At 39.8% G+C, this 15,095-nt stretch overlaps 1 protein-coding gene across 5 annotated transcripts; it reads left to right on the top strand.

The window, feature by feature from the left end:
* The first annotated feature begins 128 nt into the window (after positions 1-128).
* Positions 129-13,503, top strand: LOC112159030 (zinc finger protein 335). Of its 5 annotated transcripts, none has more exons than XM_036212691.1 (28): positions 129-665; positions 2,799-2,992; positions 3,083-3,350; positions 3,467-3,544; positions 4,183-5,280; positions 5,352-5,534; positions 5,629-5,814; positions 5,897-6,149; positions 6,225-6,402; positions 6,477-6,589; positions 6,665-6,683; positions 6,850-6,966; positions 7,063-7,139; positions 7,257-7,417; positions 7,825-8,045; positions 8,111-8,210; positions 8,295-8,383; positions 8,460-8,710; positions 10,110-10,221; positions 10,302-10,499; positions 10,588-10,730; positions 10,811-10,950; positions 11,037-11,134; positions 11,203-11,292; positions 11,474-11,551; positions 11,627-11,668; positions 11,758-11,863; positions 12,768-13,503. In XM_036212691.1, exons 2-28 carry the CDS (start codon positions 2,801-2,803, stop codon positions 12,884-12,886), a joined length of 4,710 nt encoding a protein of 1,569 aa, XP_036068584.1. In that variant the 5' UTR covers positions 129-665; positions 2,799-2,800; the 3' UTR covers positions 12,887-13,503. The 5 variants fall into 5 exon arrangements, with proteins under 5 accessions (XP_036068584.1, XP_036068586.1, XP_036068585.1 ...); XM_036212693.1 differs by having other exon boundaries at positions 5,629-5,820; positions 8,295-8,365; XM_036212692.1 differs by having other exon boundaries at positions 5,629-5,820; positions 11,203-11,283.
* The last annotated feature ends 1,592 nt before the right edge of the window (positions 13,504-15,095 follow it).

The following is a 15,095-nucleotide window of genomic DNA, read 5'->3' as shown; positions in this document are numbered from 1 at the left end:
TATATATATATATATATATATATATATATATATATATATATATATATATATATTGCTGTTCCCTTTCAGCAGTTCTGTCTTTTAAAAATACTTTGTATAAACTGTTCTTTTAATTTCAAACGTGGATTATTATTATGTTTCCTATTATGCAAAGTCCACTATTGGAGCTTTCATATTTTGGTTAGAAAATATTTTTTTAAGTAGTTTTAAACGTCATCATTTTACAAAATCATTGAAGCCTGAAAAAATATATGATTTGTGTTAAGAGCCTCTCAAGAACATTAGATAAAATTGTCGTTTCTGTATTTTTTTTTTTTTTGCGTCCCACCAAGAGTCAATCGTCTGAAATCGTATTACTCCGCCGCTAAAACACTAGTCCACAAGATGATACATCTGTTGAGTTTTGCTATTTCCCCCACAGACGCGTTGATTAACGAACAAATATTAAGAGAGATTAGCTTTTTTAGATCTGACCGAAAAATAACGCGGGGATGGCGGAGAACGCAGTCATAAACCAAAGCATAAATAAGATCCGGTTGGACGGACAGGAAGCGAGGAGACACTCATGGCGCCCGACTGAAAAGAACCAACCATTATTAGTTCCCATTTTGAGCTCTACTTAGCGCTTCTACGCTAAACGACACTCGTCTACACGAAGATTCACGGTAAGAAAAATCACTATGACTCTCGAGATGGTGAGGGAATTTTTTAAATAATTTTCTTCAGGGAGAGTATTTGGGCGGTCTGTCACCGCTGAGGCCCTCGAGGTCCCCTGACCAGTAGAGCTTACAGAATGCCTGAGTGGAAAAAAGGCGTCTATGGAGGAGAGTGGCAACGCGAAGCAGGCAGGATCAAGGGCAGCTAGGCCAGCTCAAAACGCCCAAACGCGACACTTTCGATAATTTGGTGCTGATTCAAATATGTATGGATACTTGATATATGCACGGGTGCTAATACATTTTTGACAATGCATATAGTATGTTAAATAGATGCAAACTATTCTTTAGTATACTGATATATGCAGTTTTGTTGTAATGAAGAAACGGGTTGAGCTAACGACAAAGCTACGTAACTAGCTTAAAGCTAACCATTAGCATTTGTGGTCGAAGGCAATTTTTTGTCAAATGTGGCTCTTAAGGACTCAAACGAGATAACGTGTGGCCATTTTATCCATAAAATAAAGAGGGTTTCAATTTGTCATCAAGTTGGCTATTTTCTGTCGCATAAAAAGCCTGGAATCTCCTACTCCAAACATACATTGATGCTAACTTCCTCCATTGTTCCTCAGTTATACCGATGAAGGATAGCTGTCAAACTGGTGTCTTTCATCGTATTTCTGGGGGGACCAACTATTTTAAAGTTAGATGGTTTATCACGAAGTTGAGCTAATCATAAACCTCCAAAATAACAGGTGGGAAACCACGAAAATAAAAGTACAAGATTAATATAAAAGCTTATTTGTGTTGTCTGTAGTTTTTTTTTTCTCTTTTTATTAACCAATTCAACATTACATATCACAGTAAAACTCACAAAACCTACTGCGTTATACAAGCTTACAGGCAACATACAGTAATATAGTCTGAGCAGCCAATAAGAGAATAAAACCTAAATTAATAACAATATACAACAACAGAACAATTGTAATGTATCAAAACAACTCAAAATAGTTAAAACAAAAGGGCACTAAATTGAATTAACTGATAAATAATCTTAAAGATTTGTAATGTCTTAATTTTAGTCTTTAAAGGGATTGACAAAATATTCCAATCATTTCTGGAAATCAAAAAGGTCAGGCTTATTAAAAAAAGAGCATTTGTGAATTAAAAATATATGTAAAATAATAAAATTGTCAAACAAAAGCAGAATTCTTTTGTCCTTATTAATACAACCAAATAGAATGTGAATACCGTTAAATCAAGGATTTTGTGGTCAATGTTTTCTTACCTTTTTATGCTGAAGCAAAAATTGCATCAAGTACGTTAAGGCTAAAAAGCCATAAACATTTTCCACCGATTATTATACTGTTGACCAATGAAACAACAGTGTTTTTAAAGATCGTTTTTAATCGTCAACATTGTGTACATTTTATGACACCTTCATTTAGCCACACATTGGAGGACATGTGAATTATGTGCAGGTCAACATGAGTCTCGTGGGGCTTCTGGCTCCATATTAAGATACATGTGCTAAAGATGAACTCAGCAGTGATTTGATGGAAAGTAGCAAAGATCAGCTTCTTCATGCAGTTCTCCTCTTGTCTGGGGTTTTAACTCACAAGTACTCAGAAATACTTTGATGAGCTTTTCACTTAAAGACTCCCTTTGTTCCATATCATCCCCATTGATGTAGTGGAGTCAGGCTTAGTGTTTAATATATGTAAAATGGCAAAATCAACTAGATTTTTGGCTATCAGGGATTTAAGGCAGTTAAATACTGGACATTGTGTACAATAATTTAGACTAAGGGTGTCAAACTCAATCACACAGGAGGCCAAAATCCAAAACATACCTTAGGTAGAAGGCTGAACATGATAAACATTTATTAAACACTCTTAAAACAATTTTTTTTTTTTTACTATAAAAATGTAAATTAAGGAAGATAACATTGAGCCATGTATAACAATAAAATAAAATGATCTGGGGGGCTGGATCTGTGCACATCTTGGTGCTGAAGAAGAGACTAAGAACTGAGATCTCAAATCTCTGTCTAAATCCCATAAGGGCTTCACTTCAGTTGATACTGTTTGAGTCACGTTTAAAATAAAAGCTTTTGATCTTGAACTTTGTGATTTGTCAAAGTTATGGATGCAGAGGACAATGAGGTGGAGAGCAGCAGTGATGCAGGGCCTTCAGGGATGGAGGAGCCGTCTGAAAGTGGGATGGGTATGGAGTCATCCGAGGCCATGTCCGCAGACAGCAGTGATGCTGCTGCCCCCCATGCGCCCGCCCCAGAGTCAGACTGTCACGTGGGACAGAGCTCAGAGGGACTTGTGGTAAGTTCATTTCATTCATTCCTGTTGGAATAAATAATACAATAAACTTGATTGTTCATGAAACATTGTTGTATTTACTTTCTTGGAAAGGTGTTCATTCCAGAAACCAGCTCCAGTACCGATGTCAGAGTTTCATCAGTCCACCTCCCAGACTCGTCCTCCATTGCTCCGTCCACCAGTGTGTCCACTGTGACCCAGTCAGTGCTGGTGTCTGAATCAGCACAAGTGCTGGTCCACTCCAGCGCCGTGTCAGAAGGAGCCATGGTGGTTTCTGACTCCACAGCCTCCACTTCATCCGATCTGGGCTCTGCCATTGATAAGATCATAGAATCCACTATTGGCCCTGATATAATGAATGGTATATTCCACCAAAATGTTCTTAATTTTTCTTGCATGGTATGCACAGGATACATTTGGTGTTAAGTTATCTTTGAAAATGGATCAGATTTATAATTCATTCTCTGTATTTTTAAGGATGCATAGCTGTGACCAGTGCAGAAGATGGAGGTGCAGAAACTACACAGTATCTGATACTACAAGGACCAGATGATGGTAACTGCACATTTGCCTATTCATTTGTGTTTCAATATTCCCTAAATCAGGAGTGTCAAACATACGACGCACAGGCCGCCCAGTCATGAAGAGAAAAATATAGGGATGTTTAAAAAAAAAAAGGCAAGTTTCTACCCCTCTCCTGTGGCAAGATATGGTTATTTAAAGAAATTGCTACAATGCACAATTCCGCCGCTAGGGGGATCAAAGGAAAAGAAATACCTGCACAGCAAGAAATAAACAACATTTATTTGCTAGCACGTGCAGTTAGTTTCCCTGCCAGCTTCACTGCTGTTAAGTTGCTTTAAAAATGATCAGGTGTGACACCACAATCACCAAAGTGTCATCAAAAAGATAATAATAGCTCTAATAATAATAATAATAATAATAATAAGTGATTAAGCTACCAGGTTGTTTCGGCATTTTTTTCTTACTGAGAAAAAACAAAACAAAACCAAAGCTACAGATAATAAGTTCACTGTAGGTTATTTTGCTTTTAAATTACTGGCCTGGGCCTATTGAAATCAGATGGGTTGAATGTGGCCCCTAAACCAAAATGAGTTACTGAGACACAACAAAACTTGTGCTTTCTTCAAAGGAAATTTCTCCAATTATCAATATGTGTTTGCTTGATGCAGGAGCTCCTATGGTGGCTCAGATGTCATCCTCCTCTTTCTCCAATCGTGTGGCCATTGAAGCTCTCCCTGAAGGTCCAACATCCACCTGTCTGGATCAAGGAGACCTGCAGGGCAGTCTAGAACCCGACCAGCCCGACGATCGGCCCGGATACTCCGGTTACCCAGAGGACAGCAGCAGTCAGCCGGACCAACCCCAACACTCCCATCCCTCCCAGTACATGGACTGCAGTGCAGATGGCCCAGACCAGACAAAGGAGTCCTCCTCCTCCTATGTGCAGTGTTCGGTTGAAGAACCTGACCAGACCCGCTCTCAGTCGAGCTTTCCGGACTACAGTGGGAATAACAGTGATCAGGACATGCTGGGGTATGTGGAATGCAGCGGGGCGGACTCGAATCCAACCAGCCGCAGTCACTATGTGGTAGAATGCAGCAATGGGTATTTTGAGTGTGTAATTAATGACGGAGAGAAGCCGCAGCACTCCCGCCATTACATTGACAGCAGCGCAGACCACAAGACCCAGACAAGACGACAATACGGGGCTGATTACAGTGGAGGATGTGCGGACTCTGAGCAGCCAGGATGTTCCAGGTACCAGTCAAGAGATGAAGACGACGAGCAAAACCAGGACCCCGACCAGCCACAGCACTCTCAGCAGCAGCCCCAGCACTCCTGTTACATGGAGAACAGCAACGGGCCGGAGGCGTCTGTCTATGCTGATGACAGCTGCTCCTCAGAGCCCCCGCAGGCAGACACCGCTGGTTCTGGTGGACTCCCCGAGGCTCTGGAGTGCAGTGAAAGCCAAAGTGGGATCTATATTAGCAGCAGTGGCACATACGTGTCTTTTCTGCTGGCCCAGCAGAGCTCTCCTCGACAGGAAGAGCCCCAAGGTTCCCACGACGATGCCGAACAGTCCAGAGATGCGAAAACGCCACCTGCAGCTGAGGGTTCTGGAAGCCAGCCACCGAACCTGGCTGAGCTAGAGGACCTGATGGAGGTGGTCATCGTACAGCAGTTCAAGTGCAAGATGTGTCCGTACAAGAGCGCCTCCAAGGATACGCTCATCAACCACATGAAGGACAAGCACTTCAAACCTGCAGGTAGGCTTTCTGATCATCCAGCGTGTGACCGCTGTGTTTGGGAGTCACTATCACGTCTGTTTTCTCTGTAGGAGAACCAACGAAGAAGCGTAAACGTGGACGTCCTCCTAAAAGTGAAACTTTAGCCCGTCAGAAAGCAGAGAGGGAGGCGGCGGAGGAGAGGAGGGCAGCAGAGATGAAGGCTGCTCAACCTCAAAAAGCAGAAGAGGAAGAGGATGAAGTCGTTGATGCTGGCGCTATTGATGATCCTGCAGGTCAGGAGAGGAAAAAAAAAACGATTTCACCCTAAATGCATTTATTCAGTCAGTAAACTTTAATGTCCCTCTTCTGCTGGTCATTCACTTGCAGAGGACAGTGACTACAACCCTGTTGATGATGACGGCAAAGGACGACCTCCAGCTATTTTGAAGAAACCCTCTACTCCCATCTCCTCCTCTTCCTCCTCCTCATCTTCCTCGTCCTCCTCAAAGGGACGACCTCGGCGAAAAGTGGGCCGTCCAAGAAAGTACTGTGTTTCTGATGAAGCCCACAGCGGTAAAGGTTAGCTTTCAGTTCGTTTGAGCAAAGCAACCGTCTGAATTCAGAATTTCTGACTTCTAAATGTTTTGTTTCACAGAAGCAGAGAGCGTCGACACCAATCCAGTTGGAGATCCTAGCACCCCTGAGGAGGCTAGCTCCTCTGGTTTGGGTAACTCTGCAGAGATGCTGTCTCTCGGAGACAAAGCTGAAGCAGCGATAAGCCAGTCTGACTCTGAGAACAAAGACCCTTCATCCAACTCGCAGCCAGAGGAGGAGTTTTTCCCCAAAAAGCGTGGCAGACCATCCAAGCGCTTTTTACGCAAGAAATATAAGAAATACATTAATCGAAAGTAAGTCTTAAATCTCTTAAAATGGATTAGGAAGTAGGACAATACATAGAGATAACCTCTCTTCTAATGTTTCAGTCGCTACTATAAGTCCTTCAAGCCTCTCCTGCGACCCCACAACTGCTGGATCTGTGGCTCCCGGTTCCTAACTCAGGACGATTTGCGCTTTCATGTGAACTCCCACGAAGGCAATCACCCGGAGTCTTTTAAATGTCTGAAGTGCAACTATCGCTGCAAACGCTGGTCCTCCCTCAAGGTTGGCAGAGAAAACAAGTCACATTCTTGACGTTTCATCTTTTTTTAACCAACTAATTTATGTTTTCTTTTCAGGAACACATGTTCAACCATGAAGGCACAAAGCCTTTTAAATGTGAGGAGTGTGACTACACAAGCGTCTACCGGAAAGACGTCATCCGACATTCAGTGGTTCACAACAAAGACAAGTTAGACATATTTTAAAAGACACATTTTAAACGTTTGTGGAACATCTGATTCATCACTTCTATTCTGTCTTGCAGGAAAAGAAAGACTGAGTTGGTAAGAAAACTTTTTTATGAATCTTATTATAGTATTGTTTTAATGTGCTCTAATAGAATAATGCATAATTTAATCCTTTTTCTGATCAAAAGGCAGATGTTTCTATTTTAATTTAAAGTTATGATTAACTTAATGCTAAAATAAACTATGTAACGTATCCTTCCAGGCACCAAAGGTGTCGGAGTTCCCCTGCCCCGTGTGTGGCCGAGTTTACCCCATGCAAAAGAGGCTCACCCAGCACATGAAGACCCACAGCTCAGAGAAACCACACATGTGTGACAAGGTCAGAAATATGTTTTAAGGAGAAAAAAAAACAGATTTGCAAAAAAATTTAACTGAAAAGGTCTGAAGTTTTTTGTTTATTTTTTTGTTTTTACAGTGTGGAAAATCCTTCAAAAAGCGGTACACATTTAAAATGCATCTGCTGACCCACATCCAGAGTCTTGGAGAAAACAAGTCAGTTCCTAAAATACCCCAACTTTTAGAAAGCACATTTTGACTAAAATACATCAATTCATTTTTGGAGATTGCTGTAATGTCATGGGTATTAATGATTTATTGTGCGTTCGGCAGGTTTAAATGTGAGTTTTGCGACTATACGTGTTCGAACAAGAAGCTGCTGCTCAATCATCAGCTGTCCCACACCAACGACAGACCCTTCAAGTGTGACTACTGTAAATACTCCACATCCAAAGAGGAGTTTCTGGTCTCCCACCTGGCTATTAAGCACACAGGTCAGTGTGTTCATTAATGTCTTCCAAAGCATGTCTGAGTAGAATAGAAGTGGTGGCCATATATTAACAACTATCAGCTGGAACACTGATCATGAGAGATAAACAATAAAAAACACAACAATAAGACCAAATAATGTATACTTTCAGGTATTAGGATAAGTGAGGGATATAAAATAATAAGACCTTAAGATGCAGCAAACTCAGATACAGACCAGTATTAACTCATTAAGATCTTTGTACAAACAATTCCAAAGTTTTATTCCTAGAAAACAGAAGGAAATATTTATTTTACATAACTTGAACCTAAAAATAGCCCTCAAATTATATTTTCTTCTAAAGAAAGTCTTCAAGGAGATTTTTAAAGAATTGTATGTTTAGCATTCGTGTTGTGTTGTATGTGTGTGCAGGAGAGAAACCTTTCTCCTGCGACATGTGTCACTTCACGACCAAGCACAGGAAGAACCTGAGGCTACACGTGCAGTGCCGCCACCCGGAGGAGTTCGAAGACTGGTGCGTGGCTCACCCTGAGGAGCCTGTGATGAGGCGACGAAGACCTTTCTTCAGCCTGCAGCAGATCGAAGATCTCAAACAAAAGAACGACGAAACACAGGATTTGCAAAATACTATAGTGAGTTTGTTCTAAGTTTTTGGATTGTGTTCAAGTCCAGGCTATAATGCCCCATGTTTCCGTAGGTCACAGTGGATTCTGCAACCCTGCAGGCCATGCAGGGGATGGATAAAGCTTCAGTGTCTCAGGACGCTTTAGGAAACACTACGATCATTTATGAACAGAGTAAGTGATGGTTGTTTATGGCAACTTCTCTGATAAGTTTGTTTCCATAGTTGAGAGTTGCTGATGTCTGAATGTGTTCCTCAGCCGAATCCTCTGACCTCTCTCCTCATAACGCCCTGGACCTGCTGCTGAACATGAGCAACGCTCGAGAACTAGTAGGAAACGGCTTACAGGTTCATTAAAACATCCCTCTCTACGTTAGATAGAGAAGCCGTCGTAGATGTTGAGCAAACTGATTGTGTTCCACAGGTAGCAGTGCTGAAGTCGGATGGAAAAACGTTGGAAAATGGGTTGAGTTCTGTAGCAGCAGCAGGTCAGACGCAAAAGATCGTGACCTTCCACGTGTCTGAGAATGGAGAGACGGTGCTGCAGGAGGCCTACGAGGCCGCCACCTCGGAAGCAGGAGAGCTCACCCACATCGCCATCGAAGCCTGTGAGGCGGCGGAAGATTTCAGCGTGGAGGAGCAAGCTGCTACAGAAATACACAACCCCACTTACAGGTAATGGTTGAATCACACAGCTGTAGAAATTAGGGCTTTTAAAGTTGGCGTGTTAACGTAGCAATTAATAGAACATAATAGATGCGTTAATATTTATTTATTTATATTTATTAATGCCCTCATGCGTCCTGCGGTGCAGCTGTGAGATCAGCGTAATAAAACTCCATCTAAAATTAACGAAAACTTTTTTTCATTCTGTGATTGAGATTTTACTAAATTAAAGAGATAATATAGCATTTATTTGTAGTTTTTGGACATAAACGATCTTTAATTTTAATATATAAGGTGGAGAATGAACGTCAGTCTGGGGTGGGGGTGGAGGGAGTGTAGCAAAACTGAGCTGTCTACTATAAGAAATCCAACATCGTGGAAACCGGCCATTATTTTATTTTGGGATGGGGACCAACATGAATTTTTTCCACAGTAGCAAGCACCGGCGTTGTCTAAAAATTGCGGAAACTCAGCGGTTCTCCACGATAGTCCCGCCACCGACGTAATGGAGGCAAGCAGTTCAGAATGAACAGACACGCCCCCACCTGTGTAGGTTCCAGTCAAGCCGATCTGAAATCCAGCTGGATCAAACTTCTCAAAAAAAATGTTTTATTATTTTTCACAAGTGCAGGAAAGAACATTTATGAGAAAAAGATGAAAAAATCAGAATTCCAGGAAAAATGTCAAATGGACAGCAGTGAGAAATTCTTATTTTTTGAGCTGCCTGGAAGCTGAATCCACATAAGAAATGTTTCATCATGGAGCTGTGAGGTCTGTGAGGTTCCTCTATCAACAGAAATATATGTGTCCCAAAGAAATCTGTGACTTTCGCCTGGATTGTTTTTTGTTGTTTTTTTTTCATTCAAAAATATGTTGATTAGTTTGTTGACAAATTTTATTCTGATTGTTTTTATAAAATTGCATCCAAAAATTTGAGTCTAGGTTGTAAAAAAACATGTAAAAATGTTTGGTGTTTCCACAGAAAAATGAATCCCATTTTTCCAGATTGAATTTCTGTTTTTGTATGATTTTATGTCTAGTGTGAGAATACAATATAGAAAAATGACAAAATAAAGATAGTGTCACATAGATGTGGTTGTGCTGATTAAATGATACTAAATAAGCAAGCAGGTAGTCTATCAAATTCAAAATACAGATAATTTAAAAGTAGACAAAAACTGAGTTTTAGACCCTAAATTTCAAAAGGGTTAAAAATAAACATTCTAAATGTACAATTTTGTGTGTGATTTCAAAATGTGATTATTTGCACATGATAACTAGCTGGCAAATACTCGAACTAAAAAAATATATGACAAGTATTCACGATTAATATTTTCCAGATTTGTGATTAATTAATTTTTTTTCATTGATTCCCTACTTCTAATTTTATAATCTCATACCTTTCCAGTAACGGAGAGAACAGTTCTCAGATTCTAGAAGTCTCTGGATCTGAGAGCCTGAAAGGGGACAAGTACTATCTGACTTCTGCTCTGGCTGATGGCATCCTGCAACAAGTGGAGGTAACCATCACTGGAAAGGTCTTGATTTGTGTCACATATAGATGCAGTCGCTTATTTCTCTCCGACTTTGATTTTGCCAGCTGAGCAGCGAAGCTCCAGCTTCTCCTTCTGCAGTGGGCTCTCCCGGCCTCGGCACAAAGAGGTTTTCCTGTCGCATCTGCATGGAGTCCTTCCACGGACGCTCCGACATGGAGAACCACAAGAGGGCGCACTTGGATCCCAACACCTTCAAGTGTCCAGACTGTGACTTCACCTCCACCTCCTGGCCTGAAGTGAAGGCGAGTGCATTTCTGTGGAGACTTTTAGGAGAATTATTTTCTGTTGAATCTACTAATGAGTGTTTGTCCCTCTGACCTGCATCAACAGGCTCATATGGGGCAGCATTCCTACCTGCGTCCTCATAAGTGCTCAAGCTGCAGCTTCGCCTCAAAGAACAAGAAAGACCTACGGAGACACATGATGACCCACACCAACGAGAAACCATTTACTTGTAACCTTTGTGGTCAAAGGTCAGTCCGTGACAACACATGCGTTTGATTTAGATGTAAATGAAGCTCTAAAACGACCGTCATCCTGCATTTGTCTTTAGGTTCAATCGTAACGGGCATCTAAAATTTCACATGGAGCGCCTCCACAGTCAGGATCCTTCCACTCGCAAAGGCCGCGCCGCCACGCCTCAACAAACCATCATCGTGCAGAGTGATGAGGAGGCTTTGGCCACGCTGCAGTGTAAAGATCCACAGCTATAACAAACAAACAGGCTGAAAATAACTATATATGCTGAAATAACTCATGTTTGTGTGTGCATGCTACAGCCCTGCAGGCACATCAGAGAGTGATCACTCCAGAGGAACTGCAGGCACTGGGACAGGATCACATAGTTGTAGCTCAGGATCAGGCCATGTCTGACCAGGTAACAGCTCACAAGACACCCACAACACAAGAGGTGTCTTCATTCTAATAAGTGTTTGCATTATTCAGGAGGAAGGTGCATACATCCAACAGATAACCACCATCGATGGGCAGACAGCAGTTCAGCAGCTTGTGACCGGAGACAACCAGGTGACTGAGGTTAGCAGCTTTTAGTTGTAGTAGGTTTAAGAATAGTTCTTTTTATCAAATTGTTTTCCTTCTATAAATCATTATTATTTGATCACATGTGGTGTCTGTAAACAAAACCTTAAAAGGATTTTTTTCTTTTTTTCTCTGTTTTTGTCGCTCTCTTTTGTAACGTTTGCTGTTTCGGGTCCAGTACATAATCTCACAGGACGGAGTGCAGCTCTTGATCCCTCAGGAATACGTAGTGCTAGCGGATGGTAACCACATACAGGTGAGTCTCATTTCACCTTTTTCTGTTAGACCGCTTTTGCTTTTGAAAGTGAGACTATCTGCAATTGTTCCCTAGATGCCAGACGGACAGATCATCCAATACGAGCCGGAGCAACAAGTGAGTCAAACATTCCACCTTAAGAAGAAACTTCTGAAAGTTGTAAAATCCTATACTATGAAGTTTAGATGATGTTTTTTCATTTCTAGATCGCTGTTAGTCATGATGGTCAGATCCAGTACCTGCCAGTCAACTGTGAACAACAGATAGTGAATCCTGAAGACCTTGAAGCTGCTGCTCACTCTGCTGTTACAGGTGATCTATCCTAATATCTGTATGAACACTTCCTTATTAGGACAGGGATGGGCAACCTTTCTAGCGCCTGGGACACAAAGGGCTCTAAAATGTGTCAAAATTTGTACCAGGAGCAGATTTGTAGCACATTTTGGTAATAATTCATCTTGTAAAAAAAAAAAAATAACAGGATCTGGACAAAAATATGCCTTAATCTCTATTGAACATTACTTTAAAAACTGTATTTTAGAGTTTTGATTTCAGAACTGTGGTTTTTGTTCTCATTTTAGCGCCATTTTCACTTTTCCTCAGGGAAGTGCTGCGTTCATGTGGTTTTGGAATAATTGGGAAAAAAGACTGTCCAACTTAGAAATCACACATGAATATCATAAAAACAACAAATCTTCAAACACTACATGAGAATATCTTTCTGTGCCTGAACGAGAGTGAATTTCTTTGTAGTGCGCCATCTAGAGGGAAACACTGGAACTACATGGAAAATAAAACAATACCGGTTATCAAACTGGTTTATTACAGCTTGGCAGGTCAGATTAAATAGTTTACCATGCAATATGTGGCCATAAGTATTAGTAAATTATAATTTACTAATACTTATTTTTTAGGACAAATGCCAGATTTTAGGCATAGGCTGATTTCCATGTAGGTTGATATTATTAAAGTAATAAAACATATTTTAAGAGGAAGAAACCACACACACACACACACACAAAAACTGATTATACATTTACAAATAAATACTATTTATGAGTTTCAAATGAGCTAATTAAAAAGCTTTCAACCTTTTAAAACTTTTTAGTAAAATAATGAAATCTATTTTCTTAGGGTCAAACGTTTAAATGTTTTAGTCTCAATAAAGCTTGAGAACATCATCCCCTCAAGGACAAACTCGTGTTTACTCCTGCAGCTGTCGCAGACGCAGCCATGGTGCAGACGCAGACCGTCTACACCGAAGCCACACCCGAGCAGCTGGAGCAGCTGCAGCAACAGGGCGTCCAGTACGACGTCGTGACTTTCTCCGAGTAGAAGCATCAAAGCCTGTGGAACGGGACAAACAGAAACCACTAAAAGTGGTGGAACGGTGACCTCAACTTTTACATGCATTCATGCATTCACCCGGCTGTGAATAAAGCCTCCTCTCCTCTGCAGCGTCATCTGCTCATGGCAGCAGCTTTTTGTAAACACACATTATTGCATCATTTATTTAAAGAGGCGATGCACTTAGGAATTCAGTTCAACTGGCTTTGTCTGACCTGCAGTTTTTCAGACTTTATGTGCCTCCGCAGCTTCGACTTGCAAGACAATGTTATTCAAGGAAATGTACCTGAATGTTTTAGGAAATTTATGATGTTTTAGTTTTTGAGTGGAACAAAACAAAAAGATAATGTTTATTTTTGAGCTATTAAAACGTTGCTACTTGTGTCGCTGCTGCAGCTTTGCGGAACATTCTTGTAAATATATTCTTACGTTTCCTTCATGTTTTGATTTGATGTGTAAAAAGTGTAAATTAAGATAAAAGCTGACGCCAAATAAACCACTCTGTGTACATGAGCGTATATCCCAACGTGCCTGCATCTCTGTACTCCTAATCGTTTCTTCTTATTTTACTCTAATAAACTTTTATAGCTCAGCAGTCATTTTGAGGAAGTTAAAGGTTGTGACAGATTTGTGATTTTGACTGTACTGTTTTATTTAAAATCATAAATTTGACAACAGTTTTTGTAAAGAAACTTCAGAAATGAAGATTCCAGGATATAGAAATCAAACACAAACTGACACAAATGTATTTATCATTAAATTTGAATAGAAAAAGGGGCAAATACAATGTTGATGCTTTTAAAAGTGTGAGCCTTTTTATGTTTTTTTCTTATTTCTTCTTTTTTTTTTTTTTACAACTTCCTCTAATAATTTACCCTTGAAACTGTTTTTGTGGCACTACTTAATTCCTATCTTTAAGTATAACCCATTTTTTTTAGTTTTCCTTCCTAAAAGTTAATTCTGATCAGAACATTTTGTAAATTCTTTTACTGCAAAAATTGAGATAAAAGAGTTTTATGTTTTCTAACAGAAGTCAAATGTGTAGAGACGAAAGAAAAATTTAAAAATTCAAAAACAAAGTCAAAATACTGAGAAAAAAATCTGGAGAAAAAACAGGAAAAGCTAAAATAAATAAAACACATTTTTTCAGGGATTCATTCAAAGTATAATTGAATTTGTGTGTCATAACTCTTGCTATGATTGTTTCAAACCAAATATTTGAAAGTTAAAACCTTTTTTGAAGCCTACGTTATGTTTTATGAATTAAAACTACACTAGTGATCTTGGGAACAATGAGGTAAAATGTTTAGTTAGTTTTTTTTTTTTTNNNGGCTGCTAATTTCCAGGATCAGGTATGTTTAGCCAATAAGGAGCTTCAATGGAAGGTTGGTTGGAAAACATGTAGGACACCGGCCCGTGAGGCCTAGACTTGAATACCCCTGCTATATGCACTTTATTTCATCCGGTCCAAAAAAAGAGAAATATGGTAGATATAAAGTTTAGCCTCAAATACAGAAGGGGTTTATATAAATATGCACCTCCTGTGTCCAAAGATTCGTAGCCCTTGATTGTAGACGTAAAATCTGTCCCACACAAGTAGTTTGGTCAGCTGCTAGACAGAACAAGTAAAATACATTTTTTATATGTTTACACTAATTAAAGACCCAATCAGAGTAAGGATAGGCGATATATCGGTGCCAGTATCGGCTAATATTTGCGTAATTTGAGTTTATTGGTATCAATAAAAAAAACACTGATATTGTTCTGACTGTTTTCAGATACACTTAATTTTTGACATCATGGATACTTGTTCCTAATAGTCAATAATTGTTGTTCTCATGTATATTTTATACAAGATACAGATATATGTTGTTCCTAATAGATCCCCAGCAATAGAATTCTTATGATTTACAGTTATGTCTAATAGTCAGTAAATAATCTAAATGTTTTCAGATATATTCTCAAAGTTTTTAAGTGATACTTGTTACTATGAGGTCCCTTGCTGTATGTTAAAGAGATCAAGTACAATGTGGATGTGTAGTAAAAGAAAAGTTGTGCTTAAAGAAACAAACAACAAATCTAAACTTGGTGTTATTGTGGACACCTAAATATCAGTATTTGCAAATATCGGCAATCGGCTACAGTTGGGGAAATATCGGTTATTGGTATCAGCAAGGAAAAACGATATTGGCCCATC

Source organism: Oryzias melastigma, linkage group LG7 (assembly GCF_002922805.2).
Source record: "Oryzias melastigma strain HK-1 linkage group LG7, ASM292280v2, whole genome shotgun sequence".
NCBI classification, from domain to species: domain Eukaryota; kingdom Metazoa; phylum Chordata; class Actinopteri; order Beloniformes; family Adrianichthyidae; genus Oryzias; species Oryzias melastigma.
The sequence above is the reverse complement of the archived record's forward strand: the minus strand, read 5'-3'. Positions and strand labels throughout refer to the sequence as shown.

Coding starts and splice junctions, on each gene's coding strand:
- LOC112159030 (XM_024292822.2), top strand. CDS start 2,801: ATGGATGCAGAGGACAATGAGGTGGAGAGCAGCAGTGATGCAGGGCCT. Junction 2,993..3,082: donor AGAGCTCAGAGGGACTTGTG/GTAAGTTCATTT, acceptor TTTCTTGGAAAG/GTGTTCATTCCAGAAACCAG. Junction 10,500..10,587: donor CCTCCTGGCCTGAAGTGAAG/GCGAGTGCATTT, acceptor CTGCATCAACAG/GCTCATATGGGGCAGCATTC.